This window comes from Choloepus didactylus, chromosome 7 (assembly GCF_015220235.1).
Source record: "Choloepus didactylus isolate mChoDid1 chromosome 7, mChoDid1.pri, whole genome shotgun sequence".
Lineage (NCBI taxonomy): Eukaryota > Metazoa > Chordata > Mammalia > Pilosa > Megalonychidae > Choloepus > Choloepus didactylus.
The window spans coordinates 125,465,190-125,493,035 of record NC_051313.1 but is presented as its reverse complement, the minus strand read 5'-3'; the positions used below and the strand labels follow the sequence as shown (position 1 = coordinate 125,493,035).

Below are 27,846 nucleotides of genomic sequence, written 5' to 3'. Positions count from 1 at the left end.
CCGATTTATTCAAATAAAAGGCTAGCCATTAGACTGACTTCTTATTTTCTAATTGTCTTCTGGTTTTGGAATTTTTCTTACTATAATGTCTGGTCGTGGTAAAGGAGGTAAAGGCTTGGGGAAAGGTGGTGCTAAGCGCCACCGCAAAGTGCTGCGCGACAACATCCAAGGCATCACCAAACCCGCCATCCGACGTCTGGCTAGGCGCGGTGGCGTGAAACGTATCTCTGGCCTCATCTACGAGGAAACCCGGGGGGTACTGAAAGTATTCCTGGAGAATGTGATCCGTGACGCTGTTACCTACACCGAGCACGCCAAGCGTAAGACGGTCACCGCCATGGATGTGATCTACGCGCTCAAGCGCCAGGGACGCACCCTCTATGGTTTTGGCGGTTAAAAACTCGCGTTCCAGTTTTGCTGTCAACTCTGAAAGGTCCTTTTCAGGGCCACCTATTTTTTCTTTCAGAAGAGCTGAAAGGCTGTTAAAATGTGTCCAGAAGGTGTCTGGTGGATACTTTGTACTTTGGATTTTCTTTTAGAACTGAAAAGCTGTTAAATGTGTCCAGGTGTCTGGTGGATACTTTTTGTACTTTGGATTTTCTTTTAGAACTGAAAGGCTGTTAAAATGTGTCCAGGTGTCTGGTGGATACTTTGTACTTTGGATTATTATCAAAGAATTTGTATTTTGGATTATTATCAAAGAATTATGATTCTTTGATCATAATCCGTTGATCTTGACACTATTCACTTGTATGAAACCCACTATTGCCACTTTATGAAAAGGGATTTTCACCGTTTTTAGTGCAAATTTTGCTGGAAATTCGAGAAACGTGGGAATACAAACTACAACTTTATAGCGTTATAGCATCTACTCTGGTTTCCCGAACTTCTTTCAGCCACCGGCCATTTCCCGAAAAACCCACCTAGCCCAATTATGACATATGTCAATAAGTACCAGCACTTTTTGGAAAGTATGAGTGGCTCTGAAAAGAGCCTTTGGGCTTAAAAATGCATATGAAAATTTATTTGGAGCTGGTGTACTTGGTGACGGCCTTCGTGCCTTCGGACACGGCGTGTTTGGCCAACTCCCCTGGAAGCAGCAAGCGAACAGCAGTCTGGATCTCTCTGGAGGTGATGGTAGAGCGCTTGTTGTAATGCGCCAGACGGGATGCCTCGCCAGCGATACGCTCAAAGATGTCGTTGACAAAGGAGTTCATGATACCCATAGCCTTAGAGGAGATGCCGGTGTCGGGGTGGACCTGCTTCAGCACTTTGTACACGTAAACCGAGTAACTCTCCTTACGGCTGCGCTTGCGCTTCTTGCCGTCTTTCTTCTGTGCTTTAGTCACCGCTTTCTTGGAGCCCTTCTTCGGGGCTGGAGCGGATTTGGCAGGTTCAGGCATGGCGGAAAAGTGGGCAAAAATACTTAAAAAGAACACAAAAACAAAATACCCCAAATTTTAAGAATCGGGTAGAACCCTTCTTCATTTATAGGCTTTTATGCAAATGAAGATGAGTAAAGTACTCCTATCATTGGTGGTTATCCTCGGATGACGTCTCATACCGATTCTGCCCAATCAAAATACAGATCCTACAACACCACGTTTCCATTGGTCCAAATGAAAGTAAAATATTAGCCAATGGCACAGCTTTCTTTTCGCGCCCAGCAGTGGCTATAATTACGCTTTCGCTGCTTGGGCTTTAGTCACCACTGACTTTACCGGTGAGTCTTCCACAATGTCTGGACGCGGCAAGCAGGGCGGCAAGGCACGCGCAAAGGCCAAGACTCGCTCTTCTCGAGCTGGTCTCCAGTTTCCCGTGGGCCGCGTACACCGCCTGCTCCGCAAGGGCAACTACGCCGAGCGGGTCGGGGCCGGCGCCCCTGTGTACCTGGCGGCGGTGCTGGAGTATTTGACCGCCGAGATCCTGGAGCTGGCGGGCAACGCGGCTCGCGACAACAAGAAGACTCGCATCATCCCGCGCCACCTCCAGCTGGCCATCCGCAACGACGAAGAGCTCAACAAGCTATTGGGCAAGGTTACCATCGCTCAGGGCGGTGTCCTGCCTAACATCCAGGCGGTGCTGCTGCCCAAGAAGACCGAGAGCCATCATAAGGCTAAGGGCAAGTAGATCACCTGGGTTAGTTCAGCCACTCAACTCGAGCAAACCAAAGGCTCTTTTAAGAGCCATTTCCCAACTGAAAAGAACTTTAGCACTATTTTTTAAGTCTCCTTTCGAATCTCTGACAAGCCATCATTTTACAATTGAGTCAGCATACCATGATTTGAGGACTAATTATTTGGCAGCCTTTTTTTCGCAGGTTTATGTTCTCTATGCCGAGGAAACTATCTGGTGTTTTATTTGCTTTAGGGACAAATGTAGCAGTTCGCATTTAAGCCATCCTTGACTTCTGGTTCTAACAGATGGTGAGGCTACAGCAAACCTAAGTCAAAGACTATTTTGGGGGACACTCAAGATTTGAGACTGTTCATCTGTTACTGGGTCAAGCAGTTGGCTGGTGTGCGGTATCCAGTCAGTGGTTTTATTCTCATTTTTAAGTTTTACTCCTGGCAACGCAAATTTCATGCCTTTAAATGTAACAAAGTTGCAGTCTTTGTTTCGGAATAAAACGTAAATACTTGGAAGGGGTCTTGGCCTGGTCTTTTTATTCTGACTTTAAAAATCAGATCTTGTTGCACTAATGGAATAGATTTTTAAAGACAAAAAGAATTATGTCTAGGATAGTAGAGAAATTAATTATACTGACATCAAATTATTTTTACAGTATCTGAAAATGAAAAGTTCGTTCATGGATGTTTCTCGATGAACTTATTAGCCCTGGGATTCCTCATACAAAATCAGATTTTTCCTCCTGGAAAAGAAAAACTTCTTAAAATTCTAAGTATTCGAAGGATGGCAGATTGAGAAGAGGGTATAAGGTTGTGCTGTCCAATAGCATGGTCGTAACTAGACAGTTGTGGCTCATGATATCCTGAAATGTGGCAAGTCCAAAATAAGATATGCAGAACATGTAAAATACACATCAGATTCCAAAAACAGTGCAAACATAATTAAAAGTAAAGTAAAATAGCTAATTATGGTAATTGATAGATACACGGGTTAAACAAAATATTAATTTCACCTGATTTTACTTTGTTTTAATACGACTATTAGAAATGTTTAAATTTCTTATGAAGCTCTCATCTATTTCTGCTGGAAAACACTGGTATAGAGCGAATAACTGCAGAGAAAATGGGGGAAAAAAAATCGAGGCCGTGGACAACTAAGACTACCAGAGATTTTGGAGCAGAACAAATAAAAAATTTGAGTCCATAACCAATCCGGTTACGGAGTCGGTTCCCCGGCCTCCTTTTGTCCAATTACTTCTGAATCACTATAAATAAGAAGCCCTGTGCCTACTGTTCACTTTCTTCCTGCAGTAGCTGAGTGTTTATGTCATGGCCCGTACTAAGCAGACGGCTTGGAAGTCCACCGGCGGCAAGGCGCCGCGCAAGCAGCTGGCCACCAAGGCACCTCTATCGGCCCGGCACCGTGACGCTGCGCGAGATCCGCCGCTACCAGAAGTCCACCGAGCTGCTGATCCACAAGCTGCCTTTCCAGCGGCTGGTGCGCGAGATCGCGCAGGATTTCAAGACCGACCTGCGCTTCCAGAGCTCCGCGGTGATGGCGCTGCAGGAGGCGTGCGAGGCCTACCTGGTGGGGCTCTTCGAGGACACCAACTTGTGCTCCATCCACGCCAAGCGTGTCACCATCATGCCCAAGGACATCCAGCTCGCCCGTCGCATCCGCGGGGAGAGGGCCTAAAACTTGAAGGCCCGAATTCCAAATCTCCAAAGGCTCGTTTCAGAGCCTCCCACATGCGTGGTGAAAAGGACTGTTTCCTTACATTTTACTTCTAAAATTTTCCCTGCTTGTTTTCCCAGCTTTGTTTACCTCGTGGTTATTGTGGTCTATAGTACCCCATTTCCCTAATAAAGTGGAGAACTACCCTCTCATGGGATCGAGTTGAACTCCTAAAAGTAATTGTTAAGTAGCTAGTGTTGGGTAAAGTGATAGGTTAACACAGCTTTGCCTACACTCTTTACGCCTTTAGCCTACTCTTGACTCTGTATCTTAATTCAGAATACTTAAACCTAAAAGTAGTTGGAGGTGGAATCAGCCAGAACAGATTTCTTTTGAAGTTCGTAAGAATACATGCTTTGTTGATGTCTATTGGCAGTGGCTGAGACATCTAAGTATCCAAATTAAGAGAGACTTGTAGTAACAATTTTATTGAGGATAGAACATAACACTGCTTGGGCCTTTGCTTGAAGTGTTTTCTTACTGAGGCTATCTCTTGACTACTTGAATTAAACCTTCATAATCCCTATTTCCCCACATATTCTTTTCCCTTTAGGATTTATCACCATATGGTGTAATATGTATTTTACTCACTTTGTTTATTGTTTTGTCTTTTCCACCGAAATATAAGTATGAAAAGAGGAACTCGTGTCTCTTGTTCATACTTGTATCCTCAGTACCAACAAGAGTACTTGGTATATAGTCATTGCTCAATCAATATTTGTTGGATGAATGAATGAATGCATGGGTGGATAATAAGAAAGCAACACAATCATTAGGAAAACCCCTAAAGAAAGTAAAGACATATTAACCTGTTACATGTGCTGAAGTCAGCTTCTCTTAGTTCTCTTGACAGGCACTAACCCCTCCATTTTTAAATTGACTTCTAGATATCCGTAACTTTTCTTCTAGGATATTGCATCCATTCTCATCTAAACGTTCAACATTTTTCCTGGCAAATTGGTTTCTGTATATGTATCATCATCTCTGTCCCTCCTAAACTTGTCAGCTTGCGAAAACCTGAAAGAGGAGATCCTAGTATTTATACAGTGAATTTTATGCAGCTTGAATTCTCTACCTTGTTCCACCAGGCTACTTCTATATGTCATTTCAATTATCAAAATTAGTTACATTATTAATCCCTTTGAAATGAAAGAAACTTCCTGTGAGTTTTTGGGAGGTAGGACCCAGGATTTCCACATATGGAATATAAGATAATTTCTATATTTTGCAAAATTAACATAATGTTCAAATATCATCTATTGGAATCAACACCTTAAGCTAAATAAATTATTGACATCCCTCCTCAGGAATCAGCTTTCCTCTGGAGAGGAAGATAATGTGTTTTGGAGGGAAGCGGTGCCCTCTATAAACAGTGGGCCCTGCTGATCCCATTTAGGGTCGATTGACCGACAGATTGGTGTTCTTGAGTTTATAAGAGGCACATTCCCTTCTGGGCTGGGAAATTTAGGAGCTATTAATAAATTGGACAGTGCCCACAGAGATTGCCCTAAACCTGCAGGTCAGTAGTGTTGTTGACTGAGTACTCTCTTGGAGTCAATGTTCAGTCAATATACTTCAAATTAAGGTTCTAATTTTATGAATAATTATTCAGGAGCAGTGAGTAATTGTAGTTACTTGGATATTTCTAATGGTGTATATGAATACCCCTTGTCTCCTAAGTTTCAATGTGCTTAATTAGCTATAGTGGTCTGGTAGCCTTCTAGATAATTGATTTTTAACCTTCTCACCATTTAAGAAACTGAATTTTGACACAGGAACATGCAAAAATTAATCTTCAATAAGGCCAAGTCATTTGGATCATGCTAATTGGTAATTGTTTTTTTGCCAATTTAAACAAATATAGGGGACTTACTAAAGAACAAAATGTCAGTTGGAAAACCAAAGAGGACATGAAGAGATTGGCTAGTGAAACTGCTGAGAACGCAACAGATCGTGTCACCTTTTTTATGACTACAGAAGTGGCTCTGAAAAGAGCCTTTGTTTTTGTGTCCGTATTTCACCTTTACTTGGCTTTGTGGTGGCTCTCGGTCTTCTTGGGCAGCAGCACCGCCTGGATGTTAGGCAGGACACCGCCCTGAGCGATGGTAACCTTGCCCAATAGCTTGTTGAGCTCTTCGTCGTTGCGGATGGCCAGCTGGAGGTGGCGCGGGATGATGCGAGTCTTCTTGTTGTCGCGAGCCGCGTTGCCCGCCAGCTCCAGGATCTCGGCGGTCAAATACTCCAGCACCGCCGCCAGGTACACAGGGGCGCCGGCCCCGACCCGCTCGGCGTAGTTGCCCTTGCGGAGCAGGCGGTGTACGCGGCCCACGGGAAACTGGAGACCAGCTCGAGAAGAGCGAGTCTTGGCCTTTGCGCGTGCCTTGCCGCCCTGCTTGCCGCGTCCAGACATTGTGGAAGACTCACCGGTAAAGTCAGTGGTGACTAAAGCCCAAGCAGCGAAAGCGTAATTATAGCCACTGCTGGGCGCGAAAAGAAAGCTGTGCCATTGGCTAATATTTTACTTTCATTTGGACCAATGGAAACGTGGTGTTATAGGATCTGTATTTTGATTGGGCAGAATCGGTATGAGACGTCATCCGAGGATAACCACCAATGATAGGAGTACTTTACTCATCTTCATTTGCATAAAAGCCTATAAATAAGGCGGACGTGCCTAGAAGACTTTTCTTATTCATCATGCCTGAGCCAGCTAAGTCCGCCCCAGTCCCTAAGAAGGGCTCCAAGAAGGCGATAACCAAAGCGCCTAAAAAGGATGGGAAGAAGCGCAAGCGCAGCCGTAAGGAGAGTTACTCTGTCTATGTGTACAAGGTGCTGAAGCAGGTCCACCCCGACACCGGCATCTCCTCTAAGGCCATGGGCATCATGAATTCCTTCGTCAACGACATCTTTGAGCGCATCGCTGGCGAGGCATCGCGTCTGGCCCATTACAACAAGCGGTCGACCATTACCTCTAGAGAGATCCAAACAGCCGTGCGCCTGCTGTTGCCGGGAGAGCTGGCCAAGCACGCTGTGTCCGAGGGTACGAAGGCCGTCACCAAGTACACCAGCGCCAAGTGAGCCAGCCCGCCGGGAACGAACAACATTTTTGACTCGGCCCACACCCCAACGGCTCTTTTCAGAGCCATCCAACCTATTCACAGAGAACTGGCACTTAATCTTGTTTTAAAGACAACAGCAGCTTTAGTTTCAAGCCTTAAGTAAATTCTTACAAATTGTGTGCAAGTTAAAATTTCGTTTTCTGAATTGGTGTTTCATATACTTCCTGCTACCAGGTTTGTAGGTGAGCAATCGATTGCGGAATGGTTTTTCCCGACCCAGACCCTAAAGGCTCCTTTCAGAACCACCCACATTTTCCAAGAAAGTTTGTTTTTTGATGTTACTGTCTTTAAGCTGCTCTCTTACTCTCGATTGGGATATGTTGTAAAAAACAATTTTAGGTAAGTTACTTGGTAGTTTGTATGCAACTTTGGGACTCTTGGCTCGTGTATATTTTGAACCTTTAAGGTACAATTACCCTTTTTGTATCACAAAAATGTGCTTTGTTATATGAAGTTCTAATGCGTAAGACGTCCGGGGCACTTATTGAGCTGGGGGCATATTGGAATCTGAGGTGGTAGGCAGACTGTGTCAATACTTCCTGGGATTGTCTTATTACATTATCTCTAAAGAGGCAAATGCCAGTTATAGACTGATTAGGTCACAAAACAAGCAATATCCGGAAGTGCCTCAGCTCATGACGGTGCCAGAACTTCGCGTGGGTAGGTGTTCGCCTCTCCTTACACTGCAATTCCTGGCATCTCTTGGAACCTCAAACTATAGAACTGGAAGGCAACCTTTAGGAAAATAGACTCGGTGTTTTAGGCAACCAGAATTTTGATAAGGTCTGCTCTTCTAATTTCTCAGCTAGTTAGTTCTACAGGCAATGTACCTACACCCTGGTTTTAACCTTGGAACTGTAAACTGATTAGGATTATAAAATTATAAGCATTGTTAAAGGGATTAAATAGCTTTGAGTGGTGATGTAACAATCACACTTTGATAAATAAACCTGAGTTATTTATCTTTTGTCAGGCTAAGACTGAAGAGTTGGAAAACTTACTTCCTTCTCCACCTCTTCAATTTCCTTTAAAATATCTTCTCAGTGGAGCGCTTATCTTTTCTTTTCCATGTTGACAGGAGAGCCTAGTGCCTTTCATGGTAGGGAAAGCCAACATTAAAAGCATGTCTGATTTGAGGGTTGTGCTGGACAACTGGCTGGAGGAAATCTGGGAAAGAATTAATGTTCTATCTTCGCTCAAGTGTGAGGAACTGGAAGGTGTGGGTTACAGGTAAGTATGAGTGTGCCGTGTTTTCTTGTTCTTAAGGCAAACCTCAAGATTTGCATGTTCACCCCCTCCACCCTTCCCTCTTTCACATTTAACCAGCAAACTGCTCTTGAGCGTCTAATATGTGCTAAGAAAGGTTCCTGAAGTGGGAAAGTCCACAGTGTCCTGACCAAGATAAGACAATAAGGACTCCAAGAGAGGAACTGAGAAGGGAGCAAAATGAGGCCTGCCTAACTTGGCTGGATCACCTGTGCAGTAGGGAGGTGGGGGAAGACGCTCTAGGCAGAGATCTCTGAGCCAAGACTAGGTTAGGAGAGTCCCTTAGAGTTACTAGAGGCTGGAATGGACAGAGAAAATCTGGAAAGATAAACTGGAAAATAAAAGATATTGAGATGCTTTGTATACCTTAAAAAGGGATATGAAATTTATTTACCAGGGGAAGATGGGTTTGATGCAGAATTTAAAAATCTTGTAAATCTTGTAAAAAAAAATCTGTGATTCAGTATCATTATTCTGGTGACGTGGTTGAGAGTAGATTGCAAGGGTGGGATCTAAGGCCCAGAGGCTGGTCATACCAGCCAGCAGTGAGTGCTGGAACTAGGGCAGGGCACCAGTTGGAAAGAGGAAATTGGGGGAGGGATTTAAGGGGTAAAGGAGGCAAAAGGAACAGGGCTTGCTGCAGACTGCCTTGTGGACAAGCATGGAGTGATGCCAACGTTTCAGCTCGGGTAACAGTACTCAATATTACCATTCCCCAAGAGAGGGGTTTCAGGTGGTAGGTTTATTAGTGAGGGTTCTCTAGGGAAACAGAATCAACAAGAGATATCTATAAATATAAGATTTGATAAAAGTGTCTCACACGACTGTGGGTATGCATGAGTCCAAATTCCATAGGACAGAGAGCAAACTGGCAACTCCAATGAAGATGTTCAATGTACTTCTCAGGCAGTGAATTGGCAACTTTGGTGAACATGTTTGAGGAACTCCTCAGGCAGCAGACTGGCAACTTCAATGAATGTGTTCGATGAACTCCTCAGGAAACGAACTGGCAACTTCGATGAACTCCTCAGGAAACGCTTTGCTGGTTAGCCAAAGAAGAAGCGAAGGTCCTCAAACTTTCTTGCTTAAAAGTCTTCAACTGATTGGATTAAATCCAGCTGATCGCATTTTCTCATTGTGGAAGACATGCCCTTCATTGATGTAATTAGTCACAGCTGCAGCCAATTGACTGATGATTTAATAAACCAGCCTTCTGGTATATTACCCAGCCACAAATGTCCTTGTAGTAACGGTTAGGCCAGTGCTTTTTTGACCAGACATCTGGACACCATCACCTGGCCAAGCTGACACATGAACCTAACAATCACAGTGGGTTTGGGAGGAAAAGGGATTCACTTTCATCAATTCAACAAACATTTATTGTTGTTCATTCATTCAACAAATATTTATTGAGCATCTACTATGACCCAGGCACTGTTCAAAGTCTTGGTAAGAATACAGTGAATAAAATATTTAGTGAACAGACAAAATTACCAATAATTGACTGTTTTTGACCTACAGAAATGGAAGGTTCATGTGTTTCAATCTATCATTAAAAGTCCCTGACCTTATAGTGAGAATCATGTTAGTGGTAGAAAAAAATGAAAGATGATGAGGCTCCAGTCTGAGGCCTTATGCTTCAGGAGCATGCATTTTGTGACTGACTGTATCCCCCGGTTGGTAGAGCAGTTTGTGTAGTGGACTATTAATTTTTAGGTGTAACAGCAATAGTTAACATTAATTGAGTGCTTATTATGTGATAAGCCTATTTGACTTCTTTTACTTGTATTAACTCGTTCTCAACAGTTTTTGGAGGTAGGTACTATGATTATTCACATTTTATAGATGAGGAAATGGAGGGTCAGCAAGCTACATAGTATATAAACTAAACTGCAGCTTCAAGTGGAAGAAAGGAAGAGGCTCAGGCAACCAAAAGAAGGCACAGACAGGAAGAGAGATGAGAAAGGACTGAGCATTCAGAGGCTTTTCAAGCAAGACATCCTAAGCTCACCTGTCTCTTTAGCTGAAGGATAAGCTGAGCCCCAAGGCACAGACCAAACTAAAGAGAAAAGGAACCTTCTATAGAGGAAGCATGAGGAAACTAAGAAACGCATTTTCCCCTCAATTATTAGCAATGGCTTTCTGAAGTCAGAGCCCTGAATAAAGGAAGGGCAGGACTGACAAGAGAAAGGGTCGTCAGTGCTGTTGGATCATGTTGATGCTGGAGGCTCAGACAGAAAGTTGAGCTTGATGCAGAGTGGGAGAGTCATAGGGCTCAATTTGTGCTCCTGGAGTAACCAAATAATACTGAAGTTAATAATTTGTTTCTTCTTTTAAAAAGTCTTTGGGATTTTTTAATCACTAAACGTAAATGACTCAACTCTTGGAAAACTTAAGTGTTCTTTTCAGTTCAACAATATTAATTATTAATAATGACTGCGATTATTTTGATTTTTCTCAGTTTTCCTATTATCAGCTCCATTGATTTCTGCTGTTCATCATTTTCTTCTTTCTGCTTGCATTGGGTTTATTTTGCTCTTCTTTTAAAGGTTCTCAAAGTGGGAGCTTAGATTATTAAGAAGTTTCATCTTTCTAATTGATGCATTTAGTGCTGTAAGTTTCCCTTACAACACTGCTTTAGCAATGTCCTGCAAATTTTGATGTTTTATTTTCATTTTCATTCAGTGCAGCATATTTTTGTTTTGTTTTGTGGGCTTTCCTTGAGATTTCCTCTTTGACCCATGGTTATTTAGAAATGCATTGTTTAGTTTCCAAGTGTTTGATACTGATTTTTTGTTTTATTCATTCTGATACTGATTTTTTGTTTTATTCCATTGTGTTCCGAAAACACATTCTGTGTGATTTAAATTCTTCTAAATTTGGTGACTTTTGTTTTAGGGCTTATCTTTGTCTTTTAGTTGGTGTATTTAGACCATTTACATGTAATGTCATTGATAGGTTAGGGCTTAAATCTCCCATTTTATTTTTTCTTCCTGTTTTCTCTATGTTTCATTGCTGTTTTCTTTTACAGGTGTTATTTGAGCATTTTTTGCAATTCCATTTTGATTTATCGATTGTTTTTTTAAGTACATCTTGTTATACAGCTTTTATTTAGTGGTTGCTCTAAACTTATCACAGTTTACTGGTATCATTTAATCAAGTGAAGTAAAGAAACTTCACCTCCTTTATGCCCCTATATCCTTCCCCATTTATAGTATAAGTATCTTAAATATTTCCTTTACATACATTTTTGAACCACATCAGATAGTGTTATAATTTTTGTTTTCAACTACCAATCATAATTTAAAAATCTCAAGAGGGGAAGGAAGGTTTATTATATTTACCCATATTTTTGCTTACCTTGTTCTTCCTTCATTCTTGATGTTCCAAAGTTCTTTCACATTTCTTTTCTGTTCAGAGAATTTCTTTCACCATTCTTTTAGGATAGATCTGCTGGCAACAAATTCTCTTAGTTTTCCTTCATCTGAGAATGTCTTGATTTCCCCTTTATTCCTGAAGATGTTTTTGCTGAGTATAGGATTCTGGTTTGGCAGTTCTTTCCTTTCAGCACTTGAAAGATACTGTGCCACTTTCTTCTGACCTCTGTCATTTCTGATAAGAAACTCACTGTCATTCTAGTTGTTTTCCCCCTAGAGGTAAGATTTATTTTCCTATGGTTACTTTCAAGATATTTTCTTTGTCTTTACTTTTCAGAAGTGCAATAATGTTGTGTTTTAGCTTTGATTTTTTTGAGTTTATCCTGTTTGGAGTTTGCTCAGCTTCTTTCAGCTATAGTTTTATGTTCCTTTTCAAACTTCAGATGTTTCAGTCATCATTTTTTTAAGTACTTTTCCAGCTCTGCTCTTTTCCTCCTCTCATTCTAGGTTCCAGTGACACAAATGTTAGATCTTTTGTTATAATCCCAAAGGTCCTTGAGGCTCTGTTCATTTTTTTTCCATCTATTTTCTGTGTTGTTCAGATTGAGTAATTTCTATTGTTCTGTCTTCCAGGTTCTCTTATTCTTTCCTCTGTCCCTTCCATTTGGCTGTTGAGCCCATACACTGAACCTTTTATTTTGGTTAATGTATTTATTAGTTCTAAAATTTCTGTTTTGTTCTTTTTTATAACATCTGTTTCTTCTCTGAGAATTTCTTTGCTAAGACTTTCTGCCTTTTTATTTGTTTTAAGCATGTTTTATAATTGTTCGTTGAAGCATTTTTATCATGGCTCCTTTAAAATCTTTGTTAGTTAATTCTAATATCTCTGTCATCTCATTGTTGACATCTATCAATTGTCTTTCCTCGTGCAGTTTTAGATCCTCCTGATTCTTGGTATGATGAGTGATTTTCTGTTGAAACCTAACATTTTCATTATGATCTGAGACTCTGGATCTTATCTAAACCTTCTGTTTTCACTGGCTTCCCCTGACACCACCCTGACAGGGATATAGGAGGTGCTCCCTCATTACTGTCCATTGGATGTAGAAGTCCTGGTTCCTTACCTGGGTCAATTGACACCTGAAGGAAAAGCATCTTTGTTACTTCTGGATGGCATGAGAGTCCCTGCTCCTCATGTGGTCTCTACTGACACTGCAGTGGGGGGTGCCTCATTACCACTGTGCGATGCTGAGTCCTGACACTTAATGGAGTCATCTTAATAGGCCTCATCTGACACCACCCCAGTAGGAGGAAGGAGGGGTGCCTCTTTACTGCCAAGTGGGGATGGAAGTCCAGTCTATCCATGTGGCCTCCACTGAGGCGGAGGAACATGCTACCAGTGGTAGGGAGATAATGCAAAAGGTGTCCCCAGACTCCTGATCAGTGAATAAGGATTTAGAAAGACAACCAAGCTCATGTTTTCTCCTGATCAAGAAAATCATCCATCCAAAGCACCAGTAAAATATGGTGAACTCATTGTCTTAGGATTGACCAACTCTGTGGGTTACAGTCAACCAAAGATTTTGTTGAGGGGATGGGGAGAACTGTCCGACAATGAGAAGAGATTATTAAGGTATAATGGGTCTCTCCCAAATGGTGATAGAGGAAGGAGAAAAAGTAGGTTTGCTTTGTTTAAAAGACCTAAGGCAAATGGGGTGAAGCCCAGCACTGTGCATATTGCTTGTACTCCTCAGGCTTCAAAGGCAATAAGTAACAAAGACCAGCATAGTATATCATATACCTTATCGCGGGCTCAGACGGTGGTGGTTGAATATACTCATGACAGCAGCACTGATATGTTTCAGACCCCATGTATAGAAGTTATTAAAGCATGGTTAAGAGATGGGCTCTGGAATCACAATTCTTGATTGGTCGGTCGACTGAAAGTCCTATTGATTTTGTAGTAACTGACACAGTTCCTGGAAGTCAAAGTAATTCTGATACACAGTCAGTGCAAAGCACTATATCAAGATTTGCCTGTAGAATCATATGTGAACGAAATCCCCCCTTTACAGCACGGATTTATGCTGCAGGATTTGACTCATCAAAAAACATCTTTCTTGGGGAGAAGGCAGCCAAATGGAAGACATCAGATGGACAAATGGATGGCTTGACCACTAATGGAGTTCTTGTTATGCATCCACGCAACAGGTTCACAGAAGACTCCAAGCCTGGAATATGGAGAGAAATATCAGTGTGTGGAATGTATTCAGCCTGCATGAAACCAGATCAGCTCAGCAAAGAGGAAAAATGGTGGAAATTGAAACCAATCAGTTACAAGATGGCTCATTAATTGACCTCTGTGGTGCAACCTTGCTGTGGCGTACTGCAGAAGGCCTTTCCCACACTCCTACAGTGAAGCATTTAGAAGCTTTAAGACAGGAAATCAATGCAGCCTGACCTCAGTGCCCTAAACTGTCTTAGAGTGTCTTAGTAGAATAGCATGATAGCAATGGTGTCACATCCTTGGTGTGAATGGTAGTTTAGTGAGCATAGCTCAAGGATTTGCAAGACTAGGAAAGACAAGAAAGCCTCTCTTCCTCCACCCTGTCCCCGCTCCCCATCTACATATGGAATTTGGTAGGTTAGAACACTTTGTAAAGCCCAATTCATATTAATTACCATTGTGTAAGATGTGTTTGTTTCTAACCACATGGAAGATAATCAGGAAAGTTTTTTTCTTATTGTTTCTCCTGCATCTAATACTATAACAAAAGCCTAATGCTAAGAAACATTTTTATATGCTCCTTTGAATATGCAATTTAATCTAGATTATCTATTTTTCTCCCATGATAACTAATCTGTTTTTAGTATTGCAGCATTTGGCAAGTTTATTTTTTAGATATAAACTGTGGTTCATCTGTTCACTGTTTCTAGAAAAAAAAATCATTCCCATGAGGAAAAGCATAAATTAACAAGAAAGAGTGGCTTGATTTGCTTTTAGGAAAAGAAGTGTTTAATTAATTACTCTGTGTTTGGCCTCATCCAGGCATTGGGAAATCTAAGAGATACAAAGAGTCAAATAACAACAGTGCCCTTTTCTTTTTTTAAGCCAGCAGACCAACCCTAACTGTGGGTATGACTCCTAAGGAGAGTTGCTACAGTGTGAGTCAAGTAGATGTTTGGCTGGCACCAATGACAGCAGAGTGGAGGAATATAAATGTGTTGTGTCTCTAATTCCAGTAAGTTTTTTGCTTTCAGAAGCAAGAAACCATGTCTCTTCACCCCATCCCCACCCTTTTTTAATGCACCACAAGGAAAGAAAAGTATAGGCAGTTGCACTACATCAAACCCTTTTGTGACATTTGTAGAAATCAGTGCACTTTTAGATTAGACAGAATCATTTTTTAATCTTTTGTTTTCCTTTAGTTTGAAAAGTTGTATAATACTTAATTGACAGTAGCAAATTTCTGTATGTGGTAGCATAGCTTTAATTTATCTTATTATAATGCTGTTCTGGATTTTCTTTTGGTTTAAAAAAAAAATTGTTGCTTAGAAGCCATGAACTATTTTATTTTACTTCAACTGTCAGAATTTCTGTGTTTTAAAAAAATGATCATTTGGGTTCACTCAGGAAATGCATGTCAGGAAACTTGTATTATAAGTTTACTAGTTGTTATGTATCAGTAACTGCTGTTACCCCCTTTTCAAAGAAATATAATTGATTTTGAAGTTTTCTAGAGTGTCACATGCCTTGTGACTAATGCAAGGAAATCAAGTCCTGTGTTGTATTTGTTCTAATCATTTCTATTCAGCTATATATTGTAGCTAATTTTTATTTGCAATTAATTTATTCAAACTAAGTAAATACTTTTCAAAATAAAAAAAAAAAAATGACTGCTACCGACAGAGATGATGCTGTTATTAATACTTGCTTTAACTGCATTCTTTCTATGCTTCAAACAAGATCGATCCCATTGTTTAACAAGTCACTGTCAAAGTCCTTGAGTTGTTTTTTTTTTTTTCACTTTTTCCAGTGGAAAAATTGATGATCAACTTCTCCCATAGAGTGAAAGAATTCACCTCTAGGAAAAGAGCCCAATAAAACAATATGTCAAATGATCAAAGAGATAAAAAGAGATGTGCATGCAACATTGTTTATAACAATAGCAATTTAGAAAATTTTCATAATGACTCAATTTTTATATGTACCTATTAATAATAATGGCTAGCACTCTTTAAGAATTTTAAGCACTGTTCTAAGAGCTTCACATATAGTAAATCATTTACTTGTCCAGTCCAAGCACATACTTAAACTTATCTTACAAAGAGAAGTCTGAGACACAGAGAATTTTAGTAACTTGCCCAACGTCACACTGAGAGGAAGCAGCTCTGCCAGGCTCCCTGACTTCTAGAGTGTGTGCTTTTAACCAATGCACCAAACCTCCCAAATAAGATTGTGTATATCATTAGGCATTGACAGGGAACTATCTGCCCAACATCTTGCCATATGATTTGCAATTTTAACATTCAGGATTCCTAAGGGTGAGGGTGGTGGCTTATTGCAGACCTGCAGGGTTCCTAGGGTGGGGAGGGACGGTAGCTCTGTTGCAAAATTCCTAAGGGCAGGTGTGGGGTGGGGACCCAGGGCCTAAATCTAACATGTATGTTAACCGTAAATCAGTTATATTTATTCCCAAAAAATCTTTGCTACTTTTATTATTATAATTATACAAAATTAAATATCAGGTAAATAAAATGAGTTGGGAAAAAGAATTTGTTACTATTGTGAACACACAGTGAATATTCTACAGATATGTTATAGTTCAATTGCTAAAATATTCTAATTAGGTTTGAATAGAAAAAAATTTGTGAAAATACTCAGATATACCTACAAAGTTTCAAAAGGAATCTGCATTTGATTGCTTTGCAAGTATCTTTAAATTCTCATGCTTCTTTAAAGAAGCTCAATCTAAGAAACATTTTGTAACACTTATGTGTGTGATTTACTCTAGAAAGTTCCAATTTAAGACTATTAGATAAATTATTGTAAAAAATTGACCAAGGAATATAAATTTTCATGGTTTAAGTAGGAATAAAATGTCCAAACTGTGATATATTTATTTATAATTCTCCACTTTGAACTTTTATTTTTCTTAATTGACTGTTGATATAATCTCATTAGATATGGTATCTATTACTCTTGATACATGGGTGTATATTTTCTAAAATAATAAAAACAATTAAAGTTCCTTTTAGTTTTAGAAAAGGAGAGGAAAAAACCTTTCAAGAAACCTTGAATAACTTGTTTGCTATTTTTAATTGTAAATAAAATATGAGGGAATCTTTAATTCTTTTATATATGTACAATTATTTTAGAAGTAAAATGTATATTTTGGTCACAGAAAACATTATTTAAACTTTTCTTGCTTGAGTTGCTTTACTCATATTTTAACTAATTTTTATCTCCCTATAAACCTGGAGAACTCTACCCCACAATTATAGCATGGAACAATGTGAGCCAGTGTTAGAGGCAGTTTTTCCAACAAGGTGGGAAGTCATATAGGGTGGAGACTAGTTCTTATTCATCTTTTTGCCCTCATAGAGCCTAGATAAATGGTGATGCTCACAAATTCAGTTCAGTAAAATGGGCCAAATCAAAAAGAAACATAAATCCTTAGGAAGTAAAAATAAAACAGTGATATAAAATAAAAGTAAAAAAAAAAGTTGAAAGGTAAATGAGGCAGAGATTGCACAGAGGCCTTTGGGCTTGCAGGTAAATGTGGACTGCAAGTTTAATGGGTACTTTCAAACTAGACCAGCTAGAGGTTCATCTTCACGTCCTCAGTTTGGTTGAGGGGATTATACTCCAGTGTGTCAGGTTTGTTATCAACCTCAAATTTAAATCCAAATCTCACAGTTGATTTTTCTGAAACAAAGGCTAAATACTTTGGAAAAAACCAACTACCACAAAAAGTTTTCTACCTTTAGACTTCTGAGGTCTGTGAAGTGTCTCAGAGAGATTAATTCCTACTAGAGACAGTAAGTGGACTTGTATTTCTTGTAGACTAACAAAGAACAAAATTTGAAAAATTTTTGGGTCCCCTGTTTTGGAAAATAGCACAATAAGCAAGGGGCAGTGATTAGGGGCTGAGATTCAGGGTTCCCTTTTTGGGGGAAGGAGGCTCTCTAGAGACAAAAAAACTTTCTCTGAGACTTTCAGGCCAAACCTGGTTTGTTTCTCCCCAAAGTAACAAGAAAGTCTTACAGATTTCCCTCACCTGAAAGCTGCTTCTTGATTTTAAAAACCTTTTTTATTCTTTGTCTATGCTTACTGTGACTTGTTTCTAATTGTCTATGTAAAAATATTTTTTATTGATGTAGCAGTGATATTTGGTGGGGGTAAATGGGATAGAGAAGAAGCCTCAAGAAAAGTCTGAAAGTGATTATAACCTACTTCTTTGAGTTATTAGGATACTGTTTAGAAGTTGTTTTAAAACACACAATCCTAGGTAAATTTGCACAAATGTTAGAAAATCAAACAATAAAGATTATTGTTATACATAATATATTTGAGCTAATAAATACAAATAAATGTGACTTTAAATCTATATGAAAGTCAATAGATTTTAATGGCAATTAAATATTAATGAATAAATGGTAAAAATAAATTCTAGTTATATTACTAGCAAGATTATACTATGAGCTAGTCTAACCACTTTACTCAATTATTTCCATTAATTTTTAGAGTATTGTTACCAAGCAATGGGCTCAGTGCCTGATGGGCACAGAAGCAAACATCATGACACCAGGATTTTGAGAAGAGTTTTATTGCGAGGTAGACCTGCAAGGAGACAGGAGGTAAGCTGAAATGTGTTTCCCTGATCCAAGAACAAAGGGATACTTACAGGATGGAAACAAAGGGAGGTGGGGACAGTGACAGGGATTCAGGTTGGCATATTCTGATTGGTTGTTTATAGGACTGTCTGTATATGGTAGATACACGCCAGTGGCTACATCTCTTCCTTTTGAGAGGCTCCCTGCATTTTATTTGCTTCTTGAAGTCTCCTCATCTCTGTAATCTTGGTTCCCAGGAGAGTGAATTTTGTTTCTAGAGCCTCCGGGGTCATTCAAGGGCAAGGGTACAATGTGTCTGTGTCTGTGTCTGTGCATTCGCCATGGGCAGCTGAGTGACTGACTAAATTTGAATGTCTATGAGACAAACTCAGAAAAGAATTTTAATAATAGGAGTGGAAGGAATTCTGACAAGCAGTAGGTTTTGGCCTGAATCTGGATGTTTAGTTAGGGCTCCCAGCTATCTTGCCTATGGTTTCAGTATCCCTAGAAAGTGAGTAAACTTTGTCCTCACCCTCTTTATACTTAGAAAACTAAAACAGAGAGAGCAAAAGTGACTGCACTGAATCCACAATTTAAACCCTGCCTTGTCTGATTGCAAAGACTGAGCTCTTAACTGCTCTCCAAAGCAAATATCTACATAAAATGTTGAAAAACAAGAAATTATAATTTTAATGGTGTCAAGATTTATTATAACTTATTTTTAGGATTTATTTATAATGTTTTTGCATTAAAAGAATTTCACAGTATATCCCCAAGTGTGTAAAAACTATTAAAAATATGAAACATTTAAACTGATAGATAGCAAATTAAAAGGGAGATCACTGGACTGTGAAATTATACATATTTGCATTTTTCCTAATGTGAATTTTCCAAAGTTTTAGCCATGTACATGAATTGCTTTGTAGTAGAAAATGAATTATGTATAATTCATGTATATGCATATATTTATATGAAAATTTTCTGAGAACCAAAACACTTATATAGGCCAAAGAATGAAGATTTGGATTCATAGAAAGTTGCAACAAGTTTTATGTCAATAATTCTAATACAGGATCAGGTTGAGAAAGCTGCTTTAACATTGGTATAGAGTTCTCTAAGAGAACAGGGAAAGAGAAATGATGCATATGGAAAAATAAATCAAGAAAGTCTGAATATTTTGCCACCAAAATTCATCTTTCAACTCTTCTGAAAATGATTTTAGATAAGAACTCATACAGCTGCAGAACTCAGTCTTTTAAACATGTCAGTCTCTCTGTCCCAATTAGTTTATGAACACAATGCAATTATGATCAAAATCCCAAAGGGGTTTCATTTTTTTTTCTCAACTTGAAACAAGTTATAGTTACAATGTTTAAAACATTTTTCAACTGAAACAGAATAGGAAGTCCAGTAATTATTCCCAGTATATTAAAGAAGTTAATTTATCTTAAAGGTGGTACTTTACCATTGGGAAATAAATCAATAAATCTTGCCGGTTCATCAGTTGATTAACTAAAGGTAAAAATACAATTATCTACACCAGAAATAAATTCTGAATGTAACAAACAGATTTTAAAAACTGTGATTCTCAATTATGCTCAAGTTATATTTTTCAACAGTTACTGCCGGCACAAGGGAACACGATAAAACTTTTGAGGAAAATATAGTAATCATAATCAAATACCCTAAAATCTGCATCCTCTGTACAAAGCATTGCAATTCTAGGTTATCGTCAGGAAATAAATTTCTGAACACATCTCCTTTTTAATAAGAAAAAAAGCACATCATATTTAAATACCAGTGATTTGGTTAAAATGTGTTATAGAAAATTCTTATAATGGAATATAAGTAATCTCTGAGTGGTCGGATAATGGGTTATTTTGTTGAATGAATTTTTTTGCATTTCTCACAATTTTAATGTTTTACTTTTGCATTCAAAAGAAATTTTAGAAAGCCTTAAAGGGAAAAGAGTTGGTAACAAAATAGTTACAAAATAAAGGACAAGGAAGAACAATGTCTCTTTTTCTTTCTTGTTAGATTCCCCCTTCCATCCGGCAGGGACTTCCCGCCTCCTTTCTTGCCGTTCTCAGTTAGGTCCGCAGACAGACATATAAAGGCCTGCGGACTGACGTTCTCAGAACAGTGGAGGTGTATCTACTGCAAGATGTCAGGTCGGGGTAAAGGAGGCAAAGGCCTAGGAAAAGGCGGTGCTAAACGTCACCGTAAGGTGCTGCGCGACAATATCCAGGGCATAACTAAGCCTGCTATTCGGCGTCTGGCTCGGCGAGGAGGTGTGAAGCGTATCTCTGGCCTCATTTACGAGGAGACTCGCGGCGTTCTGAAAGTGTTTCTAGAAAATGTGATCCGCGACGCTGTCACCTACACCGAACACGCCAAGCGCAAGACAGTCACCGCCATGGATGTGGTCTACGCGTTGAAACGCCAGGGCCGCACCCTCTACGGATTTGGTGGCTGAAGGCGTGTTTGATTTCGCTCCAACAAAAGGCCCTTTTCAGGGCCCTCCACTTTCTCACCTAAGGAGCCGTGATGTGATGCTGCCATAGGAAGGCGTTTTCTTTGGCTGCCTGCCGCTCAGTGTAAGTTAGCGCAGGCAACTGCGCATGCCTTCTCAATTGCTAAGGAAATTGTCCATGATATCTCACTCTGGATTAATGCTTAAGTAGTTGTTTTTTACTCTCACCTTTGTGTAGCTAGCTTCTGGTATTGGGGTAAGACTTTGCTTTTAGTTCTATTCCTCCAGCAATAGTAAACCTAGCATTAAAGAGAAGCAACCCCAAAAGTCAAAACAGTTGAAAAAACGAAAATTTAATGAGAAAAATATCCAAATATGCTAAAGAGCAGGAAAATTTTAGGCACTATGTGATCAGGAGAGGCTTAGAATACTAGGTTCTATAGGGGAAAAACTAAAGCAACTGAAAGATAAAAATTAGTTCTTAATCCTTGGACATAAATACCGTAGAAAAGCAAACAGATACATACATTTGGACATAGGAGATAGATAATCCCCTCTGAGTTTATTAGAAAATGTAAGGGCTGTGAATGAGATCCTGCATACTGCATGTTTTGAAACATCAAAACCCCATTAATTTATCCCTACGGTACCTGTCTCTATGGAGTAAATACATTGGATGTCCATTCTTCTTAATGTCTGCCCCCTATCAGCCCGTGAGCTTCTGAATTAAAAAAAATATAGCAATCTGAATCTGAAATAGAAAAATTTGCTCTGACAGTATATTGGGTATTATAACAATCTGAATAGGTAGAATCCAACTATTTTCAACTGTACTTCAGTGGGCCACAGTCATCTCCTGCCAGACTAAAAGAGTGGCCCAACCCCTTCTCAGGTAAAATGGAGGTGGTACATCACAGAGAAGGCCAAATCAGGACCAAATGGTGCACCATACATGTATAAAGATATAGCTTCCCTTAAAAGGGGCTTTTGGGAACCAAATAATACTCTGAGCAGTGGGGCCTCTTCCAGGGGAAGCATTAGAGGCTTAAGACCCTCCAAGGTTACAGCTCTAAGACACAGCACCACAGCGCTTGCACTAGGCTGATGTCCCAAGGAATTACCTGGGCAGCTGCCTGTCTTCATCCTGCCAGTGACAAGACAAATGATCAGGGTTGAAGATATCTGCAACATATGCTGAGTCCAGACTATTTAATAACTGAATATGCTCAAAACATAATTGGTAATATATATTTACACTGATCCCTGGATAATAACAAGTGGTATAACTTTTGGTCTGCAAATTGGCAATCAACTGAGTGGGTTATAGCCATCCAGTATCAGGTAGAGGAATTGGCAATGGCAACAAGTATAAAAAGAGAAATAACAACCATAGGTAGTGTAGCAGCCCATGAGGACCATGTCAGTCCAGAGGCCAAAGAAGACAACGAGCATTTCTGATACATGAACTTTTATTCAGGGCTTACTTCCAGGGTCAGAAGTCTTGGAGAGATCATGATGGCTCTCTCAGACCGGGCAGGCATGGCATTCACAGGGAAGTCAACCATGAGATGCAAAGAGGACAGCAAACCGTTTATAAGGGTTTAAGACAAAGGCATTCCTAAGGGTGGGGGGAGCACAGACAAGGGGAACAGGTCACAAGTGGTGGTGTAGGAGGGACTAGACTAACACTTGAACAATTACATTTTGCCTTTTTGTGTGAGACTAAGAGCTTCTCACTTCCTGCCTGCTTGCATAAAGTTACATTTTAAGGTCAATTTACCCTTTTTCTCTTTACTGACTTAGAAAGACAATAGGTTAAACATTTAGCTGCCTAGGTCATGCAGACTGCTGTGCACCAAGATCTGAAGGCCTGTTTTGCTCAGGCCATGGGCTGCCACAGGTAGCTTTAAGTGCTGCCAAAAATGTGGGCCATGCAAATTAAATTTTTATCATCTGAAGAAATAAAATTTCAAAAGAAATATACCTGGGAAAAGATGAGAGATTTTTTTAGGTCCCCTACTGGGGAATAAAATGGCTCACAAGCCAATAAATACAAAGTCAAAATTAAAATATGCCAAACTCATAGGACATGGAGGTATCAGGACAAACTCCTAAAGGCTGACAGTGGTCAATCTGTTGTTAAGGCAGCCCCTCAAACATGGAAGTAACCAAGAAACACTCTTTGCAGCTAAACTGATACAGGATTGGGCAAAGGTAAATGAAAATTTATGGGATTTTCACTTCTGGGAATGGGAATCACGGAAAGAGTTAATGGCCTCCGAAATAATAATGTTGATGATAAAATCATTAATACACTGGTTTAAAACAATCCAAGAACAAAAAAAGGTGTGGGGGGGCGGTGTTGGAGGGCTGGGAATACAAAATGCTAATATACTCGCAGAAGGGGTTAGCATCTTAAAAAGAAAAAAAGCTGTTGCGAGGACCAACCGACTAGTTAAGTAACTGAGTAAGAAACAAAGCACGCACACATACAAAAAGCAAAACTAAAAAATTTTAAAACTATTATTTTTAAACTTAAAGAGTCTTTAAACATTGAGCTTATAAATACAGAGCTGTGCGTTAACACGAGAGCAACGTTTCCTTTTAACATGAATCCCTGAACAAATTACTGATATGATAACTTTAGATTTAAAAGAACTATATGACTATCACAATTTGAAATACGTACTTTTTTATTATATGAGTTGTTTATTCATAAAGGGACTAATTAATTTAAAATTTCTGAATTCCCTATGCTGTTATTTTGGGTCAGGTAAGTTACCATTCTTTCTATGAAATATGTTTAAGATTACGGAAATGTGAATAGTTAACTAAATTAAATAGTAATTACTGATTCCTTTAGAATGAATTGGTTCTTTTTAACCCCAGACAATACTGCAAATCATTTTGATTCAGTTATTTCACCTATGCTGACTACATGAAAATTTTTAAGTGGTATCCTTCTGACACAGAATTGCAACCATGATTCTGTTACAATTTAAATATAGTTTCTAAAATCCTTAATTGACTTTAAGACTTTTGAATAATATTAAATTAACCAATTGGTAAAATGTGGGCACTTGAAACATTTGGTTATCTAAGTAATTTCTAAAGTGATTAAATTCATAAAGATAGACTACAAAAGTAGATCACTCTATAAAAAATATTTCTTTGCCAAACATCAATTAAAAATTAAAGTCTGATGACATATATGTTTATAAATACATAAATAATACATATATATTTGTGTGTATAAGTATATATATATATATATGCATGTAATACATTGACAAGATAAATATATTTAAAAGCTGAAGTTAAAAAAACTTTAATTTTTACCTAACTACTTATAGATAACTTGAGCATGTTTTAAAACATATAAAAGTATGTTAACAGTGTTAACTTAAGGACTTATATGAATTAAAAAGGTGAACAAACAATAGTTTTTGGGGAAAAAATCAGAAAATTGATCCCTAACTATTCAGTTGGCTCTTAACAGAAAAAGAAAGAAAAAGAAAAGACAAGCATTGGATGTTCTTGTCAGCCCAAGAGGGCCATGCCAGTCCAGAGGCCAAAGAAGACAACGAGCATTTTCTGATACATGAACTTTTATTCAGGGCTTACTTACAGGGTGAGAAGTCATGGAGAGATTATGAGGGCTCTCTCAGGCTGGGCAGACATGGCATTCGCAGGGAAGACGACTAAGCAATGCAAGAAGGGCAGAAAGCCTTTTATAAGGGTTTAAGACAAAGGCCCTCCTAAGGGTCGGGGGAGCATAGATGCAGGAATAGGTTACTTTAACCAGGGGGGTGTGCAGGAAGGACTAGAATAACACTTGGACAATTACATTTTGCTCTTTTTGTAAGACTAAGAGCCTCTCCCTGCCTGCCTGCTTGCATAAAGTTACATTTTAAGGTCAATTTACCCTTTTTCTCTTTACTGGCTTAGAAAGACAATAGGTTAAACATTTAGCTGCCTAGGTCATGCAGACTGCTGTGCACTAAAGATCTGCAGGCCTGTTTTGCTCAGGCCACAGGTTACCACAGTTGTGTATCTTGTTTGGGGAACAGAATTTACTTAACTCACCCAGAGCTAATCTTCTAAGGGTCTGTTTTCTGTTTGTGGCTTTGCGTTGATTTCTTGATAATTTTTGACAAACATCTCTCAGTTAGAAAGAAAAAAAAACTGGTGCATAATTTTTTAAAAAATTCAGTTTTATTGAGATATATTCACATATCATACAGTCATCTGTGGTGTACAATCAACTGTTAACAGTACCATCATATAGTTGTGCATTCCCCACCCCAAACTATATTTTGAACATTTTCTTATAGTAGAGAAAGCAAGAATAAGAATAAAAAATAAAAGTAAAAAAGAACACCCAAATCATCCCCCCCTTCACCCTATTTTCCACCCAGTTTTTGTCCCCATTTTTCTACTCATTCATCCATACAGTGGTAAAAGGAGTGTGATCCACAGGGCTTTCTCAATCATACTGTCACCTCTTGTAAGCTACATTGCCATACAATCATCTTCAAGAGTCAAGGCTTGCAGTTTGATAGTTTCAGGTATTTGCTTCTAGCTATTCCAGTGCATTAAAACCTAAAAAGGGTTATCTATATAGTGCATAAGAATGCCCACCAGAGTGACCTCTCAACTCCATTTGGAGTCACTCAGCCACTGAAACTTTATTTTGTTTCATTTCACCTCCCCCTTTTGGTCAAGAAGATGTTCTCAATCCCATGATGTCAGGTCCAGATTCATCTTTGGGAGTCATATCCTGCATTGCCAGGAGATTTACACCCCTGGGAGTCAGGTCCCATGTAGGAGGAAGGGCAGTGAGTTCACCTGCCGAGTTGGCTTAGTTAGAGGGAGAAGGCCACATTTGAGCAACAAAGAGGCACCCAGGGGGAGACTCTCAGGCACAAATGCAAGCAGGTTTAGCCTCTCCTTTGCAGTAGTGAGCTTCATGAGGGCAAGTCCTGAGATAGAGGGCTCGGCACACCAAATTGTCAGTCCTCAGTATTGGCGAGAACATCAGCAACAATCCAGGTGAGGAAGCCCAACACCTCCGCATCTTCCCCCAGCTCCTCAGGGGGCCTGCCTATATATCTTTATTCTCTGTCCAAATTACTTTGGGATGTGTTGCTATTTCACACTAGCCTATACAAACCTATCAGGTCTCACTTCCTATTCAAAGTTCCATGTAATTATGGTATTTGAACAAACTGTATGAGTTAAATTGTTTAGGAAATGTAGATCCTACACCAACTAAACGTCTCTTCCCTTGGTCTCACATGGAAGTTGAAGTTTGAAAACATAGTATTGTCCTTTACTCTTTGGCCTGATTTGCTGTAGTCCTAACCAGATCTGCTTCATTCATAATTCTAACTGAAGTCTGGATTCTTTTTCAGTTTTTTAAACAGTTGCTATATGCGCTAATACTGACATTCATATCTGCCGAGTTCTGGCTCTGAGTTTCAGGCATCACCACATACCCAGTGTTCCAGGGATCAATCAGGTTATACACAAAGGGATCAGCATCTCAGACTCTGGAGATAGCCATTATGATTCAGGAATAGATGGGACTTCTGTAAGAGCTTACAATATAGGGACCATTACAGTAAGCATTCTCCTGATAAGCTGTGCTCTGAGATTCAATTCTGAGTTTACACACTGTAGTTAGTCCATATTGGTGAGGCATTATAGTGTTTGCCTTTGTTTCTGGTGTAGTTTGCTCAAAATGCTGTCTACAGGATCCATTCACCTCGTGGCATGTCTCACAGCTTCACTCCTTCTCACAGTTGCTCAATATTCCATTATATGTACACACAACAGTTCACCATTGTGTTCAGTCACTCGATGTACCCTTAGGCCACTTCCACCCATTACCAGTGAGCAAATGTCCATTCATGTCCCTGCTCTCCTATCTTCTAAGTATATGCCCCCTAATGAGGTTGCAGGACCTAATGGGAGCCACATACATAGCTTCTCGTGGAACCACCACACTGTCCTCCAGTAAGGCTACAGCATTCTGCCTCCTAACCAGCAGCAAATACATGCATCCCTCTCTCCATGTTTTCTCCAGCACTTTTATCCCTGTTTGTATTTTTCCCTATAATTTTATAGAGCTATATTCACATACCATATAATTATCCACAGTGTACAATCAGTTGTTCATGGTATCATCATACAGTTGTGCATTTATCATGTTGCATAATTTAAATGTAATTTTTGTAGCTAACATTTTAATCATTCTTGTCTTTAGAAACCTATGATTTATGTTCATATCCTGATGCAATGAAATGTTTGAAATTATTTTGATACTACCTTTTCCAATTCAAGGCCTCAAATTTTGAATAATGGAGCCATTATGGTGTCATTTGTGTCTAAACTATCTTTGGAGTTTCCCAAGTGGCCAATTGGCCAAACAAAACATTTGTTCCTCATTTTATAAGAGAAAGCACACTTTATATTTTTAATTAGCTCTATACAATTGTGAGACATGTCCTGTTACATATTGTATAATATAAAAAAAGGGGAAAATCAAAAGAGGAAACTATATGTCCCTAAGTTTTAACAGGTAAAATGCTGTTAATTTCAATGTTTAACAATTATATTTTAAAATTGGAGAGAACATACTTATATTCATTTAAAAGACTGAAACAAAACTGCCAACACATTGATTTGTTCCTGGGTATAAATGCCCAAAGTCATTTGATGGCAATTACAACAAACACTTTATAGGATATAGTAGAAAGCCTTAGAAGTTTGTCATTGACATCACTATTTATAATATCATATGTTAATAGAGGATTTTATCCTTCTCCATACTGACATCAATTAATATAATAAATTAACCAGACATGGCACTGTCTTTTCATCAACAGATGATTCTGCTTTTCCCTAC

At 39.2% G+C, this 27,846-nt stretch overlaps 5 protein-coding genes across 5 annotated transcripts; 3 read left to right on the top strand and 2 right to left on the bottom strand.

Moving 5' to 3' along the window:
- Window positions 1-64: 64 nt before the first annotated feature.
- On the top strand, window positions 65-23,161 carry LOC119540793. Its single transcript, XM_037844734.1, is given in 7 exon segments — window positions 65-392; window positions 1,033-1,280; window positions 1,346-1,412; window positions 1,706-2,115; window positions 3,444-3,529; window positions 3,531-3,743; window positions 20,612-23,161. Coding segments are annotated over 7 exon segments (1,659 nt in total). The 5' UTR covers window positions 65-85; the 3' UTR covers window positions 20,940-23,161.
- On the bottom strand, window positions 975-1,444 carry LOC119540930 (histone H2B type 1-C/E/F/G/I). Its single transcript, XM_037844830.1, has one exon. It carries the CDS (start codon window positions 1,401-1,403, stop codon window positions 1,023-1,025), a length of 381 nt encoding a protein of 126 aa, XP_037700758.1. The 5' UTR covers window positions 1,404-1,444; the 3' UTR covers window positions 975-1,022.
- Window positions 1,717-3,455, top strand: LOC119540927 (histone H2A type 1). Its single transcript, XM_037844827.1, has one exon. It carries the CDS (start codon window positions 1,738-1,740, stop codon window positions 2,128-2,130), a length of 393 nt encoding a protein of 130 aa, XP_037700755.1. The 5' UTR covers window positions 1,717-1,737; the 3' UTR covers window positions 2,131-3,455.
- Window positions 5,748-6,295, bottom strand: LOC119540928 (histone H2A type 1-H). The gene has a single exon (XM_037844828.1). It carries the CDS (start codon window positions 6,272-6,274, stop codon window positions 5,888-5,890), a length of 387 nt encoding a protein of 128 aa, XP_037700756.1. The 5' UTR covers window positions 6,275-6,295; the 3' UTR covers window positions 5,748-5,887.
- On the top strand, window positions 6,562-8,740 carry LOC119540929 (histone H2B type 1-K-like). The gene has a single exon (XM_037844829.1). It carries the CDS (start codon window positions 6,562-6,564, stop codon window positions 6,940-6,942), a length of 381 nt encoding a protein of 126 aa, XP_037700757.1. The 3' UTR covers window positions 6,943-8,740.
- Window positions 23,162-27,846: the final 4,685 nt, after the last annotated feature.